This window comes from Natator depressus, chromosome 18 (assembly GCF_965152275.1).
Source record: "Natator depressus isolate rNatDep1 chromosome 18, rNatDep2.hap1, whole genome shotgun sequence".
NCBI lineage: Eukaryota > Metazoa > Chordata > Testudines > Cheloniidae > Natator > Natator depressus.
The window spans coordinates 1503373-1524626 of record NC_134251.1 but is presented as its reverse complement, the minus strand read 5'-3'; the positions used below and the strand labels follow the sequence as shown (position 1 = coordinate 1524626).

The following is a 21254-nucleotide window of genomic DNA, read 5'->3' as shown; positions in this document are numbered from 1 at the left end:
CATGGCCTTGTGCAAGCCTTCCCCGCTCCCTGCTTCAGTTTCCCCACCTGCTAAGGGGGTGATGATCCTGCCAGCAGGATCAAGGCTGCGGCACAGTTCCCGGGGAAAGGCTGGGAGCCCCTTGCTTGAGTCTTTTCAAAGCTGCCTGCATCAGGCTGTCTGGGATGAGGGGCTCCTGCTCTGGCCGTGGGGGCTGGGGGTGGACTGGTTGCTTTGGCAGGCAGTTTCTATCTCCAATTCCTCCGCTGTGTGAGGGGACCTCCCCTGCAGCTCTAACTTCCATCTCCCCCGGCTCCTCCAGCCTCAGGTGTGGTGCCCCGCGTCCGGATCGAGTCTTCCTCGTCCTCCATTGCCGAGGGACAGACCCTGGACCTGAACTGCCTCGTCGCAGGCCAGGCGCCATCCACAGTCACGTGGTACAAGAGGGGGGGTGCCCTGCCGGCCAGTCACCAGGTAGGAAGTAGCCCAGCACCCGGGGGCACTTTCTTTCTTTTTCCTGGGGTGTGGGGGGGATCTTCCCAGGATTGATTTGTCCTGGGGGACAGAGGGATCTGCTGCTTCTGTCTCCACAGGTCTGTGGCTGGGGATGGGACTGGCTCACTCCCCAGCAGGGCTCCGTCGGTGGCCTAGCAGTCAGCTGGGGTTGAGGAATCCAGGTACAATAGACAGTCGCCAGTGAAGGAGGGAGCACTCAGTGACTGGGCCACCGCATGGAGCCCGGCAGCATGGGGAGCGTGTGGGCTGGGGGCTGCCGTGGCTCTGGCCCCATGGCAGCTGTTGGAAGTGGGATCAGACTTTCCCAGGGATTGGCTGTAGACAGATGCTTCAGCCCTTTCTCTCCGACTCCTGGGCTCCTCTCCCGCCAGGTCTCTGGCTCCCACCTGCGGCTGGTCCAGGTCTCTGCAGCCGACTCAGGCGAGTACGTCTGCCGCGTCAGCACCAGCGCCGGCCCCCGTGAGGCCTCCATCACTGTGAGCATCTCCTCTGGCACCAGCTCCTCCTACCGTAAGTCTGTCTGGCCTGCTGATTGGTGGGCGGTCCTAAGGCCGTGGCTCAGGGGCTCCCCGGGGATAGTCTATCCAGTGACACTCAGACAGCTCATGAGCCGCAAGTGGCTCAAGGTGTCTCCTGCGGCTCTTTGCAGCACATATTAAAACACTGTGATTTCATAAGTAACCAAGCAGGGTGCTGTTCTCTGTTATTAACCAACTGCAGCTGATAAAATAATAATATTCGGTCAGTCGTTTTGCTGCGAGAATGATATCGAGATAATTTCCCGTGAGACTGTTTCAATCGGAATCTCTCGCGCTACAGGAAATGAACCAATGGCTTCACGCGACTGGGGCTTTTTCACTGATGGCTAATTTAGCTCCTGAACGCCTGAGGTCTGGGTGTCACGGCTCTAACCCCATTTCCCTTCCCCGCCTGGCAGGTCTGCAGAGCCCCATCATCTCCATCGAGCCACACAGCACTGCCGTGCGCCAGGGCGAGGATGCCACCTTCAAGTGCCGCATCCACGATGGTGCCCGGCCCATCAATATCACTTGGAAGATGGCCCCAAAGCAGCAGCTGCAAGGTAGTTCTCACGCCAGCTCTAGCCCACTGCTGCCGATGTCCCCCGCAGTGCCCTGGGTCCAGTACCCACAGTCCCCACCATACAGGACCCGACATCCCCTCTCCATCAGCGTCCCTTCCCCCACACCTTGTTGTCCTCTCCCTGCCCCCACTTCTCTCCGAGATCCCATGAGTGCTAGCCCTGCTCCCCTAGACCCACAGCACCTAGTCTCCTGTGGGGGCACTCCCATTCCCTGGCCAGGATGCTGGGCAGCCGTGGGCATTGTCCCTCTCCACTGCAGCAGCCGTCTGCAGACCCTGTGTCGTGCTCCCTTCCCGTGTGGGGCCATGGGGCCTGGATGCCTGTTGGGCTCTGCATATCTGGGGTGTGAGCAAAAGCAGCCCACCCTTCCCCTGGGCCAGGGATACATGGGCCCCTGCTCTAGCCATGGGCCCGGCTCCCTGGGCTCTCACTAGAGTGAGAGCAAACAGCCTGGGGCACAGGGGGGCTGCAGGGCAGCAGTGTTGGTTTCAGGGAAGCTCAGCTCCTCCAGTCCCAGCCTATGCCAGCAAGAGGCGTGATAGGATAGAGTAGGAGCCTGGGTGCTCGGGGGAAGCTCCCAGCTACTCCAGTCCTGGCCTCTCCCAGCAGGGGGCGCTGTAGGGAACAGGATGGGAGCCCTGGTTGTGTGGGGAGCTCCCAGCTACTCCAGTCCTGGCCTCTCCCAGCAGGGGGCGCTGTCAGTGTTTCAGGTGTTAGGAATCTGGGTTTTCTGCAAGAGCTCCCAGCCCCAGGGGTGAGATCAGCTGTTTGCTCACCTGTATCTTTCCCCCTGCAGACAATGTGAAGATCAGCCCCAATGGCTCCATGATCACCATCTCCAGGGCTCGCCCCAGCAACCAGGGGGCCTATCGCTGTGTGGCCTCCAACCGCTACGGCGTAGCCAACAGCGTGGTTAACTTAATGGTGCAAGGTGAGAGGCCATGAGTACAGGAGAGGGGGCAGCGCTGGGGACAGGCAGTTGGGATATCTGGCCTGGGTCCCTAGCTCACTGACTGGCCCCTGAGAGCCACTGGCTGGCACCCCAGCATTGTCATTGTATCACACCAGTCCGCCTCAGCTTCCCCCTGTCCCGGGTGGGCGCTGAGGGTCTCAGTGGTGGGTGCCAACCTGAGCTGCTGCTCCAGGACTGGAACCCTGTGTCGGCTGCCGTGCTCTGGCAATGGGGCTGGCGCAGGTGCACTCGGGCTGTTCCTGGTCTCTTGCCCGGGAGCCAGTGGAGCCTGGGGATGTTCCTCAAGCCAGGGGCCCATGGGCAGGGATGGGGGGGCCTTTGGGGAGGGGCAGGTTTAACCCCCAACAGCCTCCCAGCCTGGATTGCATGTCCTAGTCGGGCCCACCCCCAGACACGCCCCTCAGTGCTCAGGGCTTGAATCCGCTTGTATAGGGCTGGCCTGAAAGTCCACGGACTGGCTGAGCACACTGGGGGCTGGGCTGCTGGCCACCCCACTTTGGCTCCACACTCCTGCCCAGCTGCTCCTTGAAAGCTCTTGGGACCATCTTGGGGCTGCCCCTGCAGTCTGCCGGGGCCAGCTCCCAGCTGCTCCATGAGGATTTCTAGCAGCTCTGGCTGGCAGGTTGTGCCCTGACTCCACCCCTCCCCCCTGCACCCTTCCAGGCTCTCCTACAGTGTCTGTGATGCCCCAGGGCCCCGTGACGGTGAAGACAGGCAAGTCCATCAGCCTGGATTGCCTTGGCATGGGCGACCCTCGCCCGCTGGTTCGCTGGAGCCGCTTGGGCATGAGGCAGAAAATCGAGCACCAGACCTTGTTGCCCCTGGAGAGCCAAGCGGTGCTACAGGTAAGCTGGGGCTGGGGGGAGGGGGCCCTGCACTATGGCACAGGCAACTTGGCTTTTATCCTGTCCATGTGGACCATGGGGCTATCGGGGTCGCCGGGTATCTGCCCATGGCTGCACCACAGTCCAGTCCTGCCCGGCCAGGGAGCAGAACTCCCTCAGCCAACCATAGCAGGAGCTGAGCAAAGAAACCACCCATGCCAGCCCCTGATGGGGCATGGGGCAGTTCAAGGCCCACTCTGAGCTAGGGGGCAGGCAACCTGGCCTCCCCATTGTGACTGAGCTGTCTTCCTGGATCGCACTCGGACAGGGACCTGGCCCGTCCTTCCCCGAGGCTGCTGGGCACAGACAGACCCTGGGTTTCTCTCTGGCTCCCACAGCCTGGGTCCCCACACAAGTGCCCCTAAATACTGCCCTGGGCCTGGCGGACACGAAAGGGGCTGCTGCCCTCTGCTCTCCGGGCTCCCTGTCTTGCTGTCTGCAGGGCACAAGCGCTGGACCCCCGGCCAGCTCACTGGGCAGAGCCGCAACAGACAAGGCTGCACCCCCTACAACAGGACCTAGTGCCACCTAACATCACTCCTGTCGCTCAGCCTTGCGGGGACTGGAAGGGGGATGTGGCTTCATCACACCCCACAGGCCTTAGGCTGCCCAATGCTGTGTCTCTGCCCCCCAGATCTCGGCAGCCAAGTCTGAAGACGCTGGCACCTACATCTGCATGGCCCAGAACTCCATCGGCTCCGCACAGGTCCAAGTGGAGGTGAGCGTGGAAGCTGCCCACGGAAAGCCCGGCGCCCCTGAGATCACAGTGAAGCCGACGCTGACAGTGGTAGCTGGAGAAACCGCGACTCTCCAGTGCTCTGCTACAGGTACGTGTGTGCCAGGCAGGGCCACTGGCTTCCCTGGCGCTGTCCACTTGTAGGGCAGAGCTGGGGAGCAGCCTGCAGCCAGAGCTCTGAGAAGGGATGGGAGTTTGGGAGCGGCTCCCTGGGGAGGCTGGGCTGGGTCCCACTTGACTTGGGGCAGAGATCCATGCCTCCTGTTCTGCCAGCCCCTGCTTGGCCTTCCCATTCCCCCTCCCTGGTCTGAGTCTCAGACCTGGCAGCTAAATGGGGCCAGGCCTACTCCGTCTGCAGGTAGGAGACCACAAAGGGCAGCCAGAGGGCAGGGTTGGGGGGCACTTATCTCCTTGAGGCAATACTCCGCGGGCAGCGCCCTGCTGTTGGCACCTCCACACCCATCACACATCCCAGGGCACTTGGGAGCCACCACAAAACCCATGTGAGCCCAGAGCCAGTGAACACCTGCTGGAACCACTGCTGGCTGAGATGGGTGGGCTTCCGGGGGAAAGCCAGACCCTGGCATCCAGCAGACAGGCGAGAGCGCTGAATTCTTCCTGCATTGTGGAAGGTGGGTTATGCCACTGAATGAGAAGGATGAAATAGTCAGCTCCACTCAGGCTGTTCAATCAAGTTCCCTGAACTACAGATCTGACAGGGTGGGTAAGGAAAGGCAAAGCTGCCCAAGTCAGATCCCGGCCTGTCTGCATGCACAGGGCCAATTTCTTTACAGTCTTCAGGGTTTTTATGTTACCTATTTATCTCACAGGACAATTTGTGATTAGTCCACTTCCCATGGAACATTCAATCGTTTAGACTGTTACATTTTCATCCTCCTTCACGTTCCCCTGTAAAAGAATCACAACACCTTTGACCTACTTAAAAGAACTTATCTGGGGTTTAACCAAGAGTCTTAACCAGTTCATTCCATTTGTTCTGTGCGGCTGAGTGCATTTTAAACGTCACGCTTTCCACAAGATGATTTATGTCTCCAGTGATACATTTCTTTGCTATTAAATTAACAGTATTTTTTCTGTAACAATTTTTTTTCACTTTATCCCTTTTTATGGTTTTATTACTACAGTATAACTTGTGATTTTAGTAGAAGCCGGCTGCAGGTTACAGAAGGATTACGTACATTCACTTCATGAGCAGTTACTTTATCTGCTAGTAATTTTGTTATATTTAGTCTTGGAAGGAGTAGATTTTTATCCGTAAATGTCAGTTTCACCATATACACACATATGGAGGCATAGATGTACACACAAACACAGACATAGAGACACAAGCACACACACAAATATTTCCATTAATAATAATTGAAATTCACAGCTAGGCAAAGGGAGAAAAATGCTGCTTAAGAACTAGAGTTTGGTTTCAGGCTCTGCACTTTGTCTGACACATGATGTTGACAATTTGTGTTTTAACAGTTATAAAGCATTAACTCTTTGAGTCTCAGCATTGACTGTCATTAAATAACAAGAAAAGGAGTACTTGTGGCACCTTAGAGATTAACCAATTTATTTGTGCATAAGCTTTCGTGAGCTACAGCATCCGATGAAGTGAGCTGTAGCTCACGAAAGCTTATGCTCAAATAAATTGGTTAGTCTCTAAGGTGCCACAAGTCCTCCTGTTCTTTTTGCGAATACAGACTAACACGGCTGTTACTCTGAAACCTGTCATTAAATAGTTATTCTTCTTCGAGATGAGTTGCTCATGTGCATTCCACGGTAGGTGTGCGTGCTCACCCCCGTGCACCGGTGCCGGAAGTTTTTCCCAGCAGTACCTGTAGGGGAGCGCCCCAGCGAGCCCTGGAGTAGCGCCACCATGGTGCGGTATAAGGGGGGCTGCGCGCTCCCCCCACCCTCAGTTCCTTCTTGCCGCCGGTGAAGGTGCTCCGGAACTGCTCTGCTCCAGCTCTCTGCTGTAGCTTCCCGGTTTGGACTGTTGTTTAGTTCATAGATAGTTAGTACCTGTAGTAAAAAAAAAAGAAGAAGTGATATAGATAGAGTAGAGAAGTGCTCCGGGGTTGGGCATGCCCCGTGCTCCGGGCTTTAAGTCGTTCGACACTTGTAAACGGCCTATGCCCATAAGTGATCTGCACACTAGCTGTTTACGCTGTCTTGGGGAAACCCACCTCAGCGACCGCTGCAAGATTTCCAGATCATTTAAGCCTCGGACCAAGAAGGAGCAGGACATTCGGCTCCAAGCCATATTGATGGAGTCAGCTCTGACCCCAACACTGCTACGCTGTTCCGAGTTGGCACCGAGAACCACAGCATTCGTGTGTGGCGACCCAGCGGTGCCCTCCACCAGCCGGCACTGCTCCCCATCCACAGGACACGCTAAGAAGATGAAGAAGCGATCTCGATCAAGGCACCGGGGCAAGACTGTATTTTAAAGAATCCTTATTGAGGTTACAGGGACAAACCATCCCAATGTGTAGAAAGAATAGTAAATATGGCAGGCGACCAGCTTGGCTTAACAGTGAAATACTTGCTTATCTTAAACACAAAAAAGAAGCTTACAAGAAGTGGAAGACTGGATAAATGACCAGGGAGGAGTATAACAATATTGCTCAGGCCTGCAGGAGTGGAATCAGGAAGGCCAAATCACAGTTGGGAGTTGCAGCTAGCAAGGGATGTTAAGAGTAACAAGAAGGGTTTCTTCAGGTATGTTAGCAACAAAAAGAGAGTCAAGGAAAGTGTGGGCCCCTGACTGAATGAGGGGAGCAACCTAGTGACAGAGGATGTGGAAAAAGCTAATGTACTCAATGCTTTTTTTGCCTCTGTCTTCACAAGCAAGGTCAGCTCCCAGACTCCTGCACTGGGCAGCACAGCATGGGGAGGAGGTGACCAGCCCTCTGTGGAGAAAGAAGTGGTTCGGGACTATTTAGAAAAGCTGGACGAGCACAAGTCCATGGGGCCGGACGCGTTGCATCCGAGAGTGCTAAAGGAGTTGGCGAATGTGATTGCAGAGCCATTGGCCATTATCTTTGAAAACTCATGGCGATCGGGGGAGGTCCCGGATGACGGGAAAAAGGCTAATGTAGTGCCCATCTCTAAAAAAGGGAAGAAGGAGTATCCTGGGAACTACAGGCCAGTCAGCCTCACCTCAGTCCCTGGAAAAATCATGGAACAGGTCTGCAAGGAATCACTTCTGAAGCACTTAGAGGAGAGGAAAGTGATCAGGAACAGTCAGCATGGATTCACCAAGGGCAAGTCATGCCTGACTAATCTAATTGCCTTCTATGACGAGATAACTGGCTCTGTGGATGAAGGGAAAGCAGTGGACGTGTTGTTCCTTGACTTTAGCAAAGCTTTTGACACGGTCTCCCACAGTATTCTTGCCAGGAAGTGAAAGAAGTATGGGCTGGATGAATGGACTATAAGGCGGATAGAAAGCTGGCTAGATTGTCGGGCTCAACAGGTAGTGATCAATGGCTCCATGTCTAGTTGGCAGCCGGTATCAAGTGGAGTGCCCCAAGGGTCTGTCCTGGAGCCGGTTTTGTTCGATATCTTCCTAAATGATCTGGAGGATGGTGTGGATTGCACCCTCAGCAAGTTTGCAGATGACACTAAACTGGGAGGAGAGGTAGATACGCTGGAGGGTAGGGATAGCATACAGAGGGACCTAGACAAATTGGAGGATTGGGCCAAAAGAAATCTGATGAGGTTCAACAAGGACAAGTGCAGAGTCCTGCACTTAGGACGGAAGAATCCAATGCACCGCTACAGACTAGGGACTGAATGGCTCGGCAGCAGTTCTGCAGAAAAGGACCTAGGGGTGACAGTGGACGAGAAGCTGGATATGAGTTAACAGTGTGCCCTTGTTGCCAAGAAGGCCAATGGCATTTTGGGATGTATAAGTAGGGGCATTGCCAGCAGATCGAGGGACGTGGTCGTTCACCTCTATTCGACATTGGTGAGGCCTCATCTGGAGTACTATGTCCAGTTTTGGGTCCCACACTACAAGAAGGATGTGGAAAAATTGGAGAGAGTCCAGCGGAGGGCAACAAAAATGATTAGGGGACTGGAACACATGACTTATGAGGAGAGGCTGAGGGAACTGGGGATGTTTAGTCTGCGGAAGAGAAGAATGAGGGGGGATTTGATAGCTGCTTTCAACTACCTGAAAGGGGGTTCCAAAGAGGTTGGCTCTAGACTGTTGTCAGTGGTAGCAGATGACAGAACAAGGAGTAATGGTCTCAAGTTGCAGTGGGGGAGGTTTAGGTTGGATATTAGGAAAAACTTTTTCACTAGGAGGGTGGTGAAGCACTGGAATGCGTTACCTAGGGAGGTGGTGGAATCTCCTTCCTTTGAGGTTTTTAAGGTCAGGCTTGACAAAGCCATGGCTGGGATGATTTGAATGGGGATTGGTCCTGCTTTGAGCAGGGGGTTGGACTAGATGACCTCCTGAGGTCCCTTCCAACCCTGATATTCTATGATTCTAAGACTGGGGGCGAGACTAGACCTATGTTGGGCAGCTCTCGATCCCCCTCGACCTTGCAGCCTCCAACTCAAGTTAAGTGGAGTAGCCCAGCCCACTCCGAGCCAGCCTCCCCAGACGCCAGTGGCCACATACAGGTGCCTTCCACGCCAGAGGTCCTGCAGGTGGCTTGAGACGTAATGTCTCTCCCGGTAGCGGCTGCACCGACCTCAGTGGCTCCTCAGTCCAGAGGTAAGCCAGTGCTCGGCCCACCACAGTCGCCATCCAGGCGGTACCGCTCACGGTCAAGGGAAGGTTCCCGACACCGTTCTCCGCAGAGTGACTTCTCCGCTCCCAGCCCTTGCCGGTCCATGTTGACCCCTACCAGACTGTCTGTCTGGGTGCTGAGCAGCAGGGAATCCAGGCACCGCTCTGCATAGAGGGAGCGCAGGCTTCAAGATCAGGAGCATGCCCCGCCGGGTCTGGGACAGACGGTACCAGAGGTCACCGACTCCAAGAAGCCACCATAGTCCTTCGTGGTACTGATGTCGCTCTCCGTCTGGCTGAGGTCCCCAACCCGGCACCGCTCCCACAGCCCCAGGCATAGATCGCCGGCAAGTGGCCATCCTGGACCCGCTCTCAGAGCAGCTGTTACAGACGGTACTCTACAACAAACTCAAGGTCTCGAGCCCGGCACCGTTCACGATGCCTTTACTCATCCCCATCCCAGGATAGCAGCCGTTTGTGTGCCAGCACGGCCTCCCCTCGAGGCCGACAGTCGGCAGACCGCGCGAGTCCAGCGGGGCAGCCCACAGCAAGTACGGTGGCACCAGACTCCCTGGCCAGCGTCCTGGCACCAATGGACCCCAGGAGCCCCAACGCAGCCCCCAGTGGTGGTTCACTCAGTGGCCGGGGCCTCGGAAAGACCGTCGGCCTCCCTCTTTCAGTCCCCCAGGAAGGGGAGGGGGAGCGCTCTTCCCCAGCCCCGTGCTCAGAAAGGGACCAAGTGTTGGGTTCTGTGGCACCGGTGGGGACGCAGAGGACCGTGGTCCCATCCTCACCCTCCCCTGATGAGGGAATCACGGCGCCTCCTCCTCCTGTGTCCCAGGAGGACACAAACACCCACCAAGAGCTCTTGAAAAGGGAGGCTTCGAGCCTCAGTCTACAGGCTGAAGAGGTGGAGGAGCCTTCGGACTCCCTCTTCGATGTCCTCTCGGCCACAGCGCTGGCCAGGGTGGCCCTCCCTCTCCACGAAGGGGTGGTGAAGATCTCCAATGCCCTGTGGCAGATCCTGTCTTCCCTGCCTCCCATATCTAAGAGGGCAGAGCAGAAGTATTTTGTGCCCACAAAGGGGCACGAATATCTATACCCCCACCCCAACTCCCTAGTGGTCAAGGTGGTCAACCACAAGGAGCATCAGGGCCAACCTGCTCCCACCCCTAAGAATAAGGACTCGAGGAGGCTGGACTTGTTCGGCCAAAAGCTTTATTCTTCCTCAGGCTTCCAGCTGAGGGTGGCAAACCACCAAGCCCTGCTGGGCAGATATGACTTTAACTCAATGCCAAAGTTTACATTTGCCCTCCAGGAGCATAATAGGAAGGAGTATAAGGCCCTGGTAGAGGACGGCACAGCTGCCGTGAGAGCAGCCCTTCAGGCAGCCTCGGATGCAGTGGACATGGCTGCAAGAACTATGGCCTCTGCGGTGTCCATGAGGAGGACGCTGTGGCTCCTCTTGTCCAGGTTGTCCAGCGAGGGACAGAGCTCCCTGCAGGACCTCCCCTTCAATGACAAGGCCCTGTTCTCGGAGCAAACAGACATGAAATTACACGGCCTCAAGGACTCTTGCACGACCTTGAAGACTCTTGGTCTATATGTCCCGGTCCCAGCCAGGACCAAGTTCAAGCCTCAGCAGGCACCCAGACAGGCCACCCACTCAAGATACGAGCCTCCCTATAAAAAAATCTAGGGACTATGAGAAACGCCCACAGCAGCAGTCTTGGCCTGCACCCCAGCTTGGTCCCTCTACGGGCAAGCACCAATTTTGATGGGATGCTCGGGGAAGACTTACCAGTCTGCACCAGGGATCCACCCGACCTAACCTTCCCCAACAGTCTGTCTTTTTTCCTCCCAGAGTGGTCGCGACTGACCTCGGACCATTGAGTCTTCAACACCATCTCCAGGGGCTATACCCTCTAGTTTCTCTCTACCCCACCTACCCACCCGCCCTCCCCATCCCTCTTCAGGGACCACTCTCAGGAAAGCATACTCAAGCAAGAGGTGAGGCGGCTCCTTCACCTTGGAGCAGTGGAGGTGGTGTCTGCAAAGTTCAGATACAGAGGGTTCTACTCCCGCCATTTCCTTATCCCGAAGGCCAAAGAGGGCCTCAGGCCCATCCTGGACCTGCGAGGCCTAAACCAGTACATGGTAAAACTCAAGTTCCGCATGGTTTCCCTGGCCTCCATCATTTCCTCCCTCCCTTCCACCCTCGATCTCCAAGACACGTACTTTCACATTCACATATTCGAGGGCCACAGGCATTTCCTCCGCTTCACAGTAGGACAGGAACACTACCAGTTCACCGTCCTCCCATTGGGCCTCTCCATGGCACCCAGAGTCTTCACAAAGTGTATGTCTGTGGTGGCGGCCTACCTCAGGCGTCAGGGGGTCCAGAAATCTCCCCTACCTTGACGACTGGCTGGTCAAAGGCAGCTCCAGATCACAGGTACAGGAACACGAAACACTCCTCCTGTCCACATGCACCACACTGTGGCTGTGGTAAACAACACCAAATCCACGTTAGTATGGGTACAACATATAGAGTTAATTGGCACGATTCTCGATGCGACATTGGCCAGAGCTTTCCTCCCGCCGGACAGGTTTGAAACTTTGAGGGAGCTCATCCAGGTGATCACGAGGTTTCCCTTGACAGTGGCCAGGGCGTGCCTCCAACTCCCGGGTCACATGTCAGCATGCACATACATGGTACGTCATGCCAGACTCAGGATGCGGCCCCTTCAGCTCTAGCTAGCCTCAACGTTCTCTCAGTCCAGAGACAGGTTGGACAAGGTCCTCACCGTGCCTGAGCCCGTTCTAGCCTCCCTCTGTTGGTGGTCCACCCCGGAGAACATGCTCCAAGGGGTCCCGTTCAGGAGCTGCCCCCCAACTATAGAATTGGTGTCCGATGCATTGGACTTGGGGTGGGGAGCCCACGTGGGAAACCTCCAGACCCAAGGCCTGTGGTCTGCACAGGATCTAGCCATGCACATAAAAGTCAAAGAACTCAGGGCGGTCAACACCGCCTCGATGTTCTACATCAACTGGCAAGGCGGAGCTCGATCCTCAGCCCTCTGCCAGGAAGCCCTCCGGATGTGGGACTTCTGTATAGCCCATAATATCAGGCTGGAAGCCCACCACTTACCAGGCATCCGGAACTCTCTGGCGGATCGCCTGAGCCGGGACTTCTCCTCCCAACATGAATGCTCACTGCACCCGGAGGTGGCGCACATGATCTTCCAAAAGTGGGGTATTCCCCAGGTGGACCTGTTCGCGACCAGGCAGAACCGCTGCTGCCCCCGGTTCTGCTCCAGGAGGGGCCTGGGCAAGGGCGCGATTTCCGATGCCTTCCTTCTGTCATGGTCGGGTCAGCTGCTATATGCTTTTCCCCTGATTCCACTGATAGGCAAGGTCCTAGAAAAAGTCAAGACGGACAGGGCTCGCGTCCTCATGATCGCCCCAGCATGGCCCAGGCAACACTGGTATGGGACTCTTACGAGCCTGTCCATTGCCCCCCTGTGGCTGCTGCCAACCTGCCCAGACCTTCTCTCTCAGGACCAAGGTCGCCTCCTCCACCCCAACCTTTCAGCCCTCCACCTCACAGCGTGGTTGCTCAATGGCTAGGCCACGAGGAGAGGACCTGCTCGGAGAGGAGAGGACCTGACAGGCCTACCTGGCAAAATGGTCTCGGTTCTCTCAGTGGGCCACGGATCGCGGCGTCTCACCAGTGGCTGCCCCGCTCCAGGGTGTACTGGATTACCTCCTTCATCTAAGAGCCCTCGTCCGTCAAAGTGCATCTGGCAGCCATATCGGCCTTCCACCCGCCTGTCCAGGGCCACACAGTATTTTCTCATGCCATGACTGGTCGATTCCTTAAGGGCTTGGAGCGCCTCTTTGCTTACGTTAGGCCCCCAGTCCCTCAGTGGGACCTGAACTTGGTTCTGGCCAGACTGACAGGGCCTCCATTTGACCTGGATGTGAGACGGGCCCTGGCTTTTTGCCTGGAACGCACAAAACCGTTCAGGAAGTCTTCACAGCTGTTCATTGCCACGACCGAACACATGAGAGGCCAGCCGATCTCCACTGAGCGGCTCTCCAACTGGATCACCGCGTGTATTCGTACCTGTTACGGCCTGGCGGGAGTCCCCCCACCGCCAATTGTGAAGGCACACTCCAACAAGGGCACAAGCCTCGTCGGCCACCTTTCCGGCTTGCGTCGCTATTCAGGACATCTGTAGGGCTGCTACATGGCCGTCGGTCCACATGTTCACCTCGCACTATGCAATCGTCTCCCAGGGCAGGGAGGAGGCTGGGTTCAACAGGGCAGTGCTCCGTCCCGAGTGCCTGTGAACTCCTACCCACCTCCAACGGCATAGCTTGCAATCACCTACCGTGGAATGCACATGAGCAACACATCTCGAAGAACGCCAGTTACGGAACAGGTAACTGCCGCGTTGTCTGACCCCCCTCCCCCCCCCATTGTCTGACCCTGCCCTCCATATTTTTCCACAACTGTGAAAATATATACGGATGCAAACTGAAAACAATGCTTAACATGAACCGTCGATGATAGCCATCGAAATTGTAAAACGTTGCATTCTGCCCAGCCCTACGCTCCTCTCACTCCCAGACGTTTCGCACTGGCCAGGAGGGAAGCTGGGAACATTAACCCTAGCTGGTAACAGTTCCTGCAGCTCCATGGCCGTGCAAAGCCATCCAGACCCATGGGGTGGGCCCCAGATAAGCGAGGGGAGGAGAGTCCTCTTGGCAGCCCCGTGATGTGTGGAGGGCAAAGGAGGTCTCTCCCACAGCAGCAGTCTGAGGCAGAAGAAGGGAGCCATCCAGTAGCACTGTATGTAGGAGTTAAGTTAGGGGCATCTGCCCAGTGCTCAGGCCCTAGCTAGCTAGCGATCCCCTCACACCCCTCTAGCCACCCTCCAATCTGGAGAAGACGGGCATCCCTCAGGAGCAGTATGGACAGCTCACCTGGCCTGGCCCTGGGCCTGTCTAGCCAGCACTTCATTGTCTCTTTGTCCCCGCAGGTGACCCCCCTCCCACCATCCAGTGGTCCAAGCTGAGGGCCCCGCTGCCCTGGCAGCATCGGGTGGTGAATAACACTCTGCTCATCCCCCGCGTGGCCCAGCAGGACTCAGGCCAGTACATCTGCAATGCCAGCAACGCCGCCAGCTTCACCGAGGCCTTCGTCACACTGGATGTGGAGAGTAAGGAGCTCCCACCTCACGGGGTCAGCCCTGCGCCCGGGCAGCTGGCACTTCACCTCTGACCTCAGGCCCCGTATTTCTGTGCCATGTCAGCTGGCGGGAGAGACTGGGGGGGCTGGCTCACCAGCACATGCCACGGGGGAAGGGGCAGGGTGAAAGATGAGGAGCTGGTGTCATGGGGCTCTAGTGGCTGAGATGTGTGAAGCCCCTGCCTGCAAACTGCAGCCCCTTGTGCCCTAGGGCTCTCTGCTCCGGGCACCGGGGTGTGTGTGTGGGAACCAGGATCTCGCTCAGAGCTGGCACTGATCACTCAGTCAGGCCTGCTAAATGCAGGGACAGGGGAACAGGCTCCATCCACCCTGCCATTCTTTCCCCATTTCCCTGCAGGGCCTCATGGAGTGACATAGGGCTGCCAGCAGGGGGCAGCGCACTGATAGCTGTGGGCCCCATGTGTGAGCTGTGGGCAGCCGCCCTGGTTGGGCAAAGCGGTTCCCAGAAGTGGGAGACTCTGAACCAGGGGTGCTGGGGATAGAGACCTGCTCAGCCCCCCATCCTTCCTGCTGGCTTTGCCTGCTCCATGGCCGCGTCCAGTAGCCCAAGCCATGGGGTCCCCATGCCCGGGGGAGATGGTGCCACAGCCAGGCAGGCCCATGGGCTCCAGCTCAGGCCTTTCTGTCCCTCTGCGGGGCGGGGGCACGATGGATTCAAGGCTGCAGTGGCCCTGGGGAAGGGGGGCGCCAGGGGGCCTCAGTGGGAGCAGGTAGGGCCCCAGACACAAAGCGCAGAGCAGACACCGCCAGGAGGGCCTGTTGCAGGCAGCAGTGGGCTGATCCCCTAATGCCCGCCGCCTTTCTGCCCCCCAGTACCCCCCTACGCCACCAGCCTGCCCGAGGAGGTCTCGGTGCAAGCGGGCGAGGCGGTGCAGCTGCAGTGCCTGGCTCATGGTACGCCACCCCTGCACTACCAGTGGACCAAGGCCAATGGCAGCCTGTCCAGCCACGCCGTCCTGCGGGAGAGTGCCCTGCACATCAGCCCCATCGCACCCGAGGACTCGGGTACCTACCGCTGCCTTGTCAGCAACAGGGTGGGCTCAGCGGAGACCTTCGCCCAGGTCAGCGTCCAGGGTGAGTATCGGGGCAGAGGGCACAGGCAGGGCCCAGCACTGGGGGAGCCAGCCCCAGGGAGGGGGTGGCAGGATGTGGGAGGGGTGGTCCTGCGGGGATGGGGTGGTGGGATGGGGGCGGGGCAGCCCAAGCAGGGAGGGGATGGGGGTGGGGCAAGTCCCAAGGTTGGCCATAGACTCAGGAGTGGGTGAACACGGGCACTTTGTGGCTTTGCTCCAGTTGGCACAGTGCGGGGCAGGCACAGTGTTGCCAGTCCCCGGGGACAGCATCAGGGCCAGCCGACCCACTGCATAGGCTCTGCAGCTGCTGGACCCATGGAGCCTCCAGCTTCTGCCCATGCCCAGTGTCTCCTGAACTCTCCCCAGCCCCATGTCAGCTCAGCCCCTCCTGCAGCTGGGGGCTTTTCTCCTCGTGCCCATGCCCAGGCGGGGTCCCCGGGGGGCAATCAGAGAGGGTTTTTCCCTGGGCAGGCTGAAGAAGCGGTGGCAGTGCTGCTCTGTCCCCATTGAGGGTCGGGGTGACGCCAGCCCCATTGGGGGTTGTGCGCGAGGGATGCTGCCGGCCCCGCTGGGGGTCAGGCTGGGGAGAGGTGTCGCAGGCCCTGTTCAGGGGAGGGGGTGATTCTGGCCCAGCTGGCAGGAGAGATGAGTGATGCCAGCCCTGCTGGAGGCTGGGCAGGGGAAGGGGCAGTGCTGATCCTGCTGGCAGGGGGAGGGGTGCTGCCATCTCCATAGGCGTCGGGGAGTCACGGTGGATTCCAGCAGCCAAGAGTTTTGGGGGCTGCCTGAGGTCCCGGGGTGCAAGCTGGAGGGGGTGGGCTGTCAGGCAGTGGTTCGGCGGGTGCTCTCGAGCTCACCCTGTTGGCTCCAGCGCGTGCAGCTTCCCCGGGGACGGGGGTTGAGTGCTGTAGCTGGTACCTCAGTGTCTCTGCCCCCACAGGATCGGCCCCCAGCACCTCCCCGACTGTGCGAGTCACACCCCAGACGGATGTGAAGGGCGTGGGTGGCACGGCTGAGTTCACCTGCTCTGTCACCGGAGACGCCCAGGCACGGATCGAGTGGTTCAGGGAGGGTGGGGAGCTGCCCGCCAGCCACAGCGTGCGGAATGGGGTGCTGCGGTAAGGAGGAGCAGGCCTGCCCCCTCTCTGGGGCATGCCCGGGAATGTAACCAGTGGGATTCACCCCCATGCCCTCCAGAGGGGCTGCCCCCTTCAGCCCAGGGCCTCTCTGCTGAGACGGGAGCAGCTAGTGCTCTTGGGGATGGGGTTCATGGGGTTTGACCCCCTGCCCACTCTCCCTAACCGCAGAGTTCAGGACTTTTCTCCCAGGCCTCCTTCAGGGCATGAGCTAATTGCCATGCGGGGCAGATCCGCCCCCAGAGCCTCAGGGATAAGCCGGTGTCTACGGCTGCGTACCAGACCCGGGGAGGGCAGCACGGGAGGTCTAACCCTCTGTGGCTTGGAGGCCTGGCAGGGCGGCACTGCTGGGGGGCAAAGGGGCCTTAGGGTATGCAGGAGCCAGTCCATCTCTTTGCTGTTTCACTGCAGAATCCAGAACTTGGATCGTGGGTGCCAGGGGGTTTACACCTGCCGGGTAAGCAGCCCCTCCGGGCAGGCCCAGGACAGCGCAAGGCTGGTGATCCAGGGTAAGCAGGGGCCCTGGCACAGGGCGGGGGAGAACACAGACCCTGCCAGCTAAGCAGCACTGAGCTGGCCATGCAGTCACCACACTAGCCACCGCTGCTCTGTAAGACAGGCTGGGTGTTCCTCCTTGCCCTCCCTTCGGCACAGGGGCTGTGTGTGGGGCTGGCCCTAGAGGGTAAAGCTGCTCCCACACTGTGGCCACTTGGCAGGGTGCCCCCTCCCTCACCTCTGCCATCTGCCCCACCCAGCTCTGCCCAAGGTGATGATCAACGTGCGCACCTCGGTGCAGTCGGTGCTGGTGGGCGCGGCGGTGGAGTTTGAGTGCCTGGTCGTCGGGGATCCCAAGGCACGCATCACCTGGAGCAAGGTGGGCAGCCGCATTCGCCCCGAGGTGGTCGTCAGCGGTGGGATGGTGAAGATTGAGCGGGTGGAGCAATCGGACGCGGGGCAGTACCGCTGCACCGCCACCAACGACATGGGCACCATGCAGTCCAACGTCATCCTGCATGTGCAGTGTAAGTGCCTGCTCCCCTGCGGGGGGCGCCCCATCCCGCTGCACCTCCCCTTGCACCTCAGGGGTGGGGGGTCTCTCACGGTGGCCCTTGCCCTGTTACACCGGCACACGCACTACACCAGTGCCCCTCACTGGGGGTCACGGGGCCCCGTGCTGGCCTGCAGAGCAAAGGGCGATGCATCCCCACGCGTTGGATGGGGTGTGGGTGGGGCAGCAGCTGGGCCCTGGGCAGGAATGCCAGCGCCCCACGCTGACGGAGGCCTGAAGAATGTGTTCCTTCACTGCAGCCATCCCCCAGATCGCAGCTCAGCCGGAGGTCAAGGAGGTCACCACGGGGTCGAGGGCAGTACTCCCATGCCTGGCATCTGGCTTCCCTGTCCCAGAGATCAAGTGGACCAAGGTAAATCACTGATCTCTAGGGAATGCCCCCCGCCCTCCAGCCCTGGGCAGTTACTCCCCTGGCACTCTCCCAATGAGTAAGGAGAGAGGAGGGCAGCCTGGGCTTGCCAGCGACAACCACTCTGGGCTTCACCAGCAAGATGGGGGAATCTGCAGTGGAGATGGCAGCAGAGTGCGCCCCTGTTGTGGGAATTCTCTGGTGTCAGTGGGGTTTGAGTGTCAGGGGCCACTGGAGGTAGTGATGCCACTGCTCACCCCAGAGGAATGGGCATGATGAACAGAGGCGGAATGGAGGAGTGGGTAGATGTGTGGATGCATGGATGGATAGGTAGGTGAACAGTAGGTAATGAGTGGAAGGGTGGATGACAGATGGACAGACAGATGAGTGGGGGGTGGATGACAGATGGATGGAGAATAGATGGGTAGATAGGTGGGGGGTTAATAATGGGTGGATGGGGGATGGATAGGTGGGGGCATGGATGAGGGACAGATGGATGAGGGATGGGTGGGTGGATAGGTGTGGGGGTGGATGTTCAACGGATGGGGGATGGGTGTGTCAGTGGATGAGGGACGAATGGATGGGGTACAGATGGGTGGATAGGTGGGAGGGTGGATGATGGGCGTATGGGGGATTGATGGATGGATGGATAGGTGCGGGGGTGGGTGATGGGCGAACGGGGGATGGATGGGTGGATAGGTAAGGGGTGGATGATGGATGGATGGGGGATGGATGGATGGATAGTTTTTGGGGTGGATGATGGGCGGATAGGGGATGGATGGATAGATAGGTGGGGGGGTGGATGAGTGGATAGGTGGGGGCGGTGGATGATGGGTGGGGAAGGAATCATAGAATATCAGGGTTGGAAGGGACCCTAGGACCTCATCTAGTGCAACCCCCTGCTCAAAGCAGAACCAATCCCCAACTAAATCATCCCAGCCAGGACTTTGTCAAACCTGACCTTAAAAACCTCTAAGGAAGGAGATTTCACCACCTCCTTAGGGAACCCATTCCAGTGCTTCACCACCCTCCTAGTGAAAAAGTTTTTCCTAATATCCAACCTAAACCTCCCCCACTGCAACTTGAGACCATTACTCCTCTTTCTGTCATCTGGCACCACTGAGAACAGCCTAGACTGATCCTCTTTGGAACCCCCTTTCAGATAGTTGAAAGCAGCTGTCAAATCACCACTCATTCTTCTCTATCAAATTAAAAAACACAGTAAAAGAACTAAAAAAGAGCGACCATGGCTTAACAACCATGTAAAAGAAGCAGTGAGAGATAAAAAGGCATCTTGTAAAAAGTGGAAGTCAAATCCTAGTGAGGTAAATAGAAAAGAGCATAAACACTGCCAAATTAAGTGTAAAAATGTAATAAGAAAAGTCAAAAAGGAGTTTGAAAAACAGCGAACCAAAACTCAAAAGGTAATAACAAAATGTTTTTTAAGTACATCAGAAGCAGGAAGCCTGCAACCAGTGGGGCCCCCGGACAATCGAGGTACAAAAGGAGCACTTAAAGACGATAAAGTCATTGCAGAGAAACTAAATGAATTCTTTGCTTCAGTCTTCACGGCCAAGGGTTTTAGGGAGATTCCCAAACCTGAGCCATCTTTTGTAGGTGACAAATCTGAGGAATTGTCACAGATTGAAGTGTCACTAGAGGAGGTTTTGGAATTAATTGAGAAACTTAACAGTAGCAAGTCACCAGGACCAGATGGCATCACCCAAGAGTTCTGAAAGAACTCAGATGTGAAATTGCAGAACTATTAACTATGGCTTGTAACCTGTCCTTTAAACCAGCTACTGTACCCAATGACTGGAAGATAGCTAATGTAGCGCCAATATTTAAGAAGGGCTCTAGAGGTGATACTGGCAATTACAGACCAGTAAGTCTAATGTCAGTTCCGGGCAAATCAGCTGAAACAACGGTAAAGAATAAAAGTGTCAGACACATAGAAGAACATAAATTGTTGGGAAAAAGTCAACTTAGTTTCTGTAAAGGGAGATCATGTCTTACTGATCTATTAGAGTTCTTTGAAGGGGTCAACAAACATGTGAACAAGGGGGATCCAGTGGACACAGTGTATTTAGATTTCCAGAAAGCTTTTGACAAGGTCCCTCACCAAAGGCTCTTACATAAATTAAGTTGTCATGGGATAAGAGGGAAGATCCTTTCATGGATTGAGAACTGGTTAAAAGACAGGGAACAAAGGGTAGGGATAAATGGTACATTTTCAGAATGGAGAGGGGTAACTAGTGGTGTTCCCCAAGGGTCATTCCTAGGACCAATCCTATTCAACTTATTCATAAATGATCCGGAGAAAGGGGTAAACAATAAGGTTGCAAAGTTTGCAGATGATACTAAACTGCTCAAGACAGTTAAGACCAAAGCAGACTGTGAAGAACTTCAGAAAGTTCTAACAAAACTAAGTGATTGGGCAAGAAAATGGCAAATGAAATTTAATGTGAATAAATGTAAAGTAATGCACATTGGAAAAAATAACCCCAACTATACATACAATATGATGGGGGCTAATTTAGCTACAGCTAATCAGGAGAAAGATTTTGGAGTCATGGTGGATAGTTCTCTGAAGATGTCCACGCAGTGTGCAGTGGCAGTCAAAAAAGCAAACAGGATGTTAGGAATCATTAAAAAAGGGATAGAGAATAAGACAGAGAATATCTTATTGCCCTTATATAAATCCATGGTACGCCCACATCTTGAATACTGCGTACAGATGTGGTCCCCTCATCTCAAAAAAGATATACTGGCATTAGAAAAGGTTCAGAAACGGGTAATTCACATGATTAGGGGTTTGGAATGGGTCCCATATGCGGAGAGATTAAAGAGGCTAGGACTTTTCAGCTTGGAAAAGAGGAGACTAAGGGGGGATATGATAGAGATCTATAAAATCATGAGTGGTGTGGAGAAAGTGAATAAGGAAAATGTATTTACTTGTTCCCATATTAGAAGAACTAGGGGCCACCAAATGAAGTTAATGGGTAGCAGGTTTAATACAAATAAAAGGAAGTTCTTCTTCACTCAGCGCACAGTCAACCTGTGGAACTCCTTGCCTGAGGAGGTTGTGAAGGCTAGGACTATAACAGGGTTTAAAAGAGAACTGGATAAATTCATGGAGGTTAAGTCCATTAATGGCTATTAGCCAGGATGGGTAAGGAATGGTGTCCCTAGCCTCTGTTTGTCAGAGGGTGGAGATGGATGGCAGGAGAGAGATCACTAGATCATTACCTTTTAGGTTCACTCCTTCTGGGGCACCTGGCACTGGCCACTGTCAGTAGACAGGATACTGAGCTGGATGGACCTTTGGTCTGACCCAGTGTGGCCATTCTTATGTTCTGCAGACTAAATAATCCGAGTTCCCTCAGCCTCTCCTCATAAGTCA

The 21254-nt window shown here is 56.2% G+C and overlaps 1 protein-coding gene across 1 annotated transcript in view; it reads left to right on the top strand.

Annotated features, from left to right (window-relative positions):
• HSPG2 (heparan sulfate proteoglycan 2) overlaps positions 1 to 21254 on the top strand; it is a 192298-nt gene that overhangs the window by 153176 nt on the left and 17868 nt on the right. The window contains exons 66-77 of the mRNA XM_074933957.1: positions 302 to 453; positions 867 to 1005; positions 1433 to 1576; positions 2394 to 2528; positions 3234 to 3415; positions 4089 to 4281; positions 13995 to 14174; positions 15038 to 15298; positions 16238 to 16415; positions 16845 to 16942; positions 17189 to 17455; positions 17742 to 17854. Coding sequence (XP_074790058.1) covers positions 302 to 453; positions 867 to 1005; positions 1433 to 1576; positions 2394 to 2528; positions 3234 to 3415; positions 4089 to 4281; positions 13995 to 14174; positions 15038 to 15298; positions 16238 to 16415; positions 16845 to 16942; positions 17189 to 17455; positions 17742 to 17854 — 2042 coding nt within the window. The remainder of the gene's footprint in view (positions 1 to 301; positions 454 to 866; positions 1006 to 1432; positions 1577 to 2393; positions 2529 to 3233; positions 3416 to 4088; positions 4282 to 13994; positions 14175 to 15037; positions 15299 to 16237; positions 16416 to 16844; positions 16943 to 17188; positions 17456 to 17741; positions 17855 to 21254) is intronic.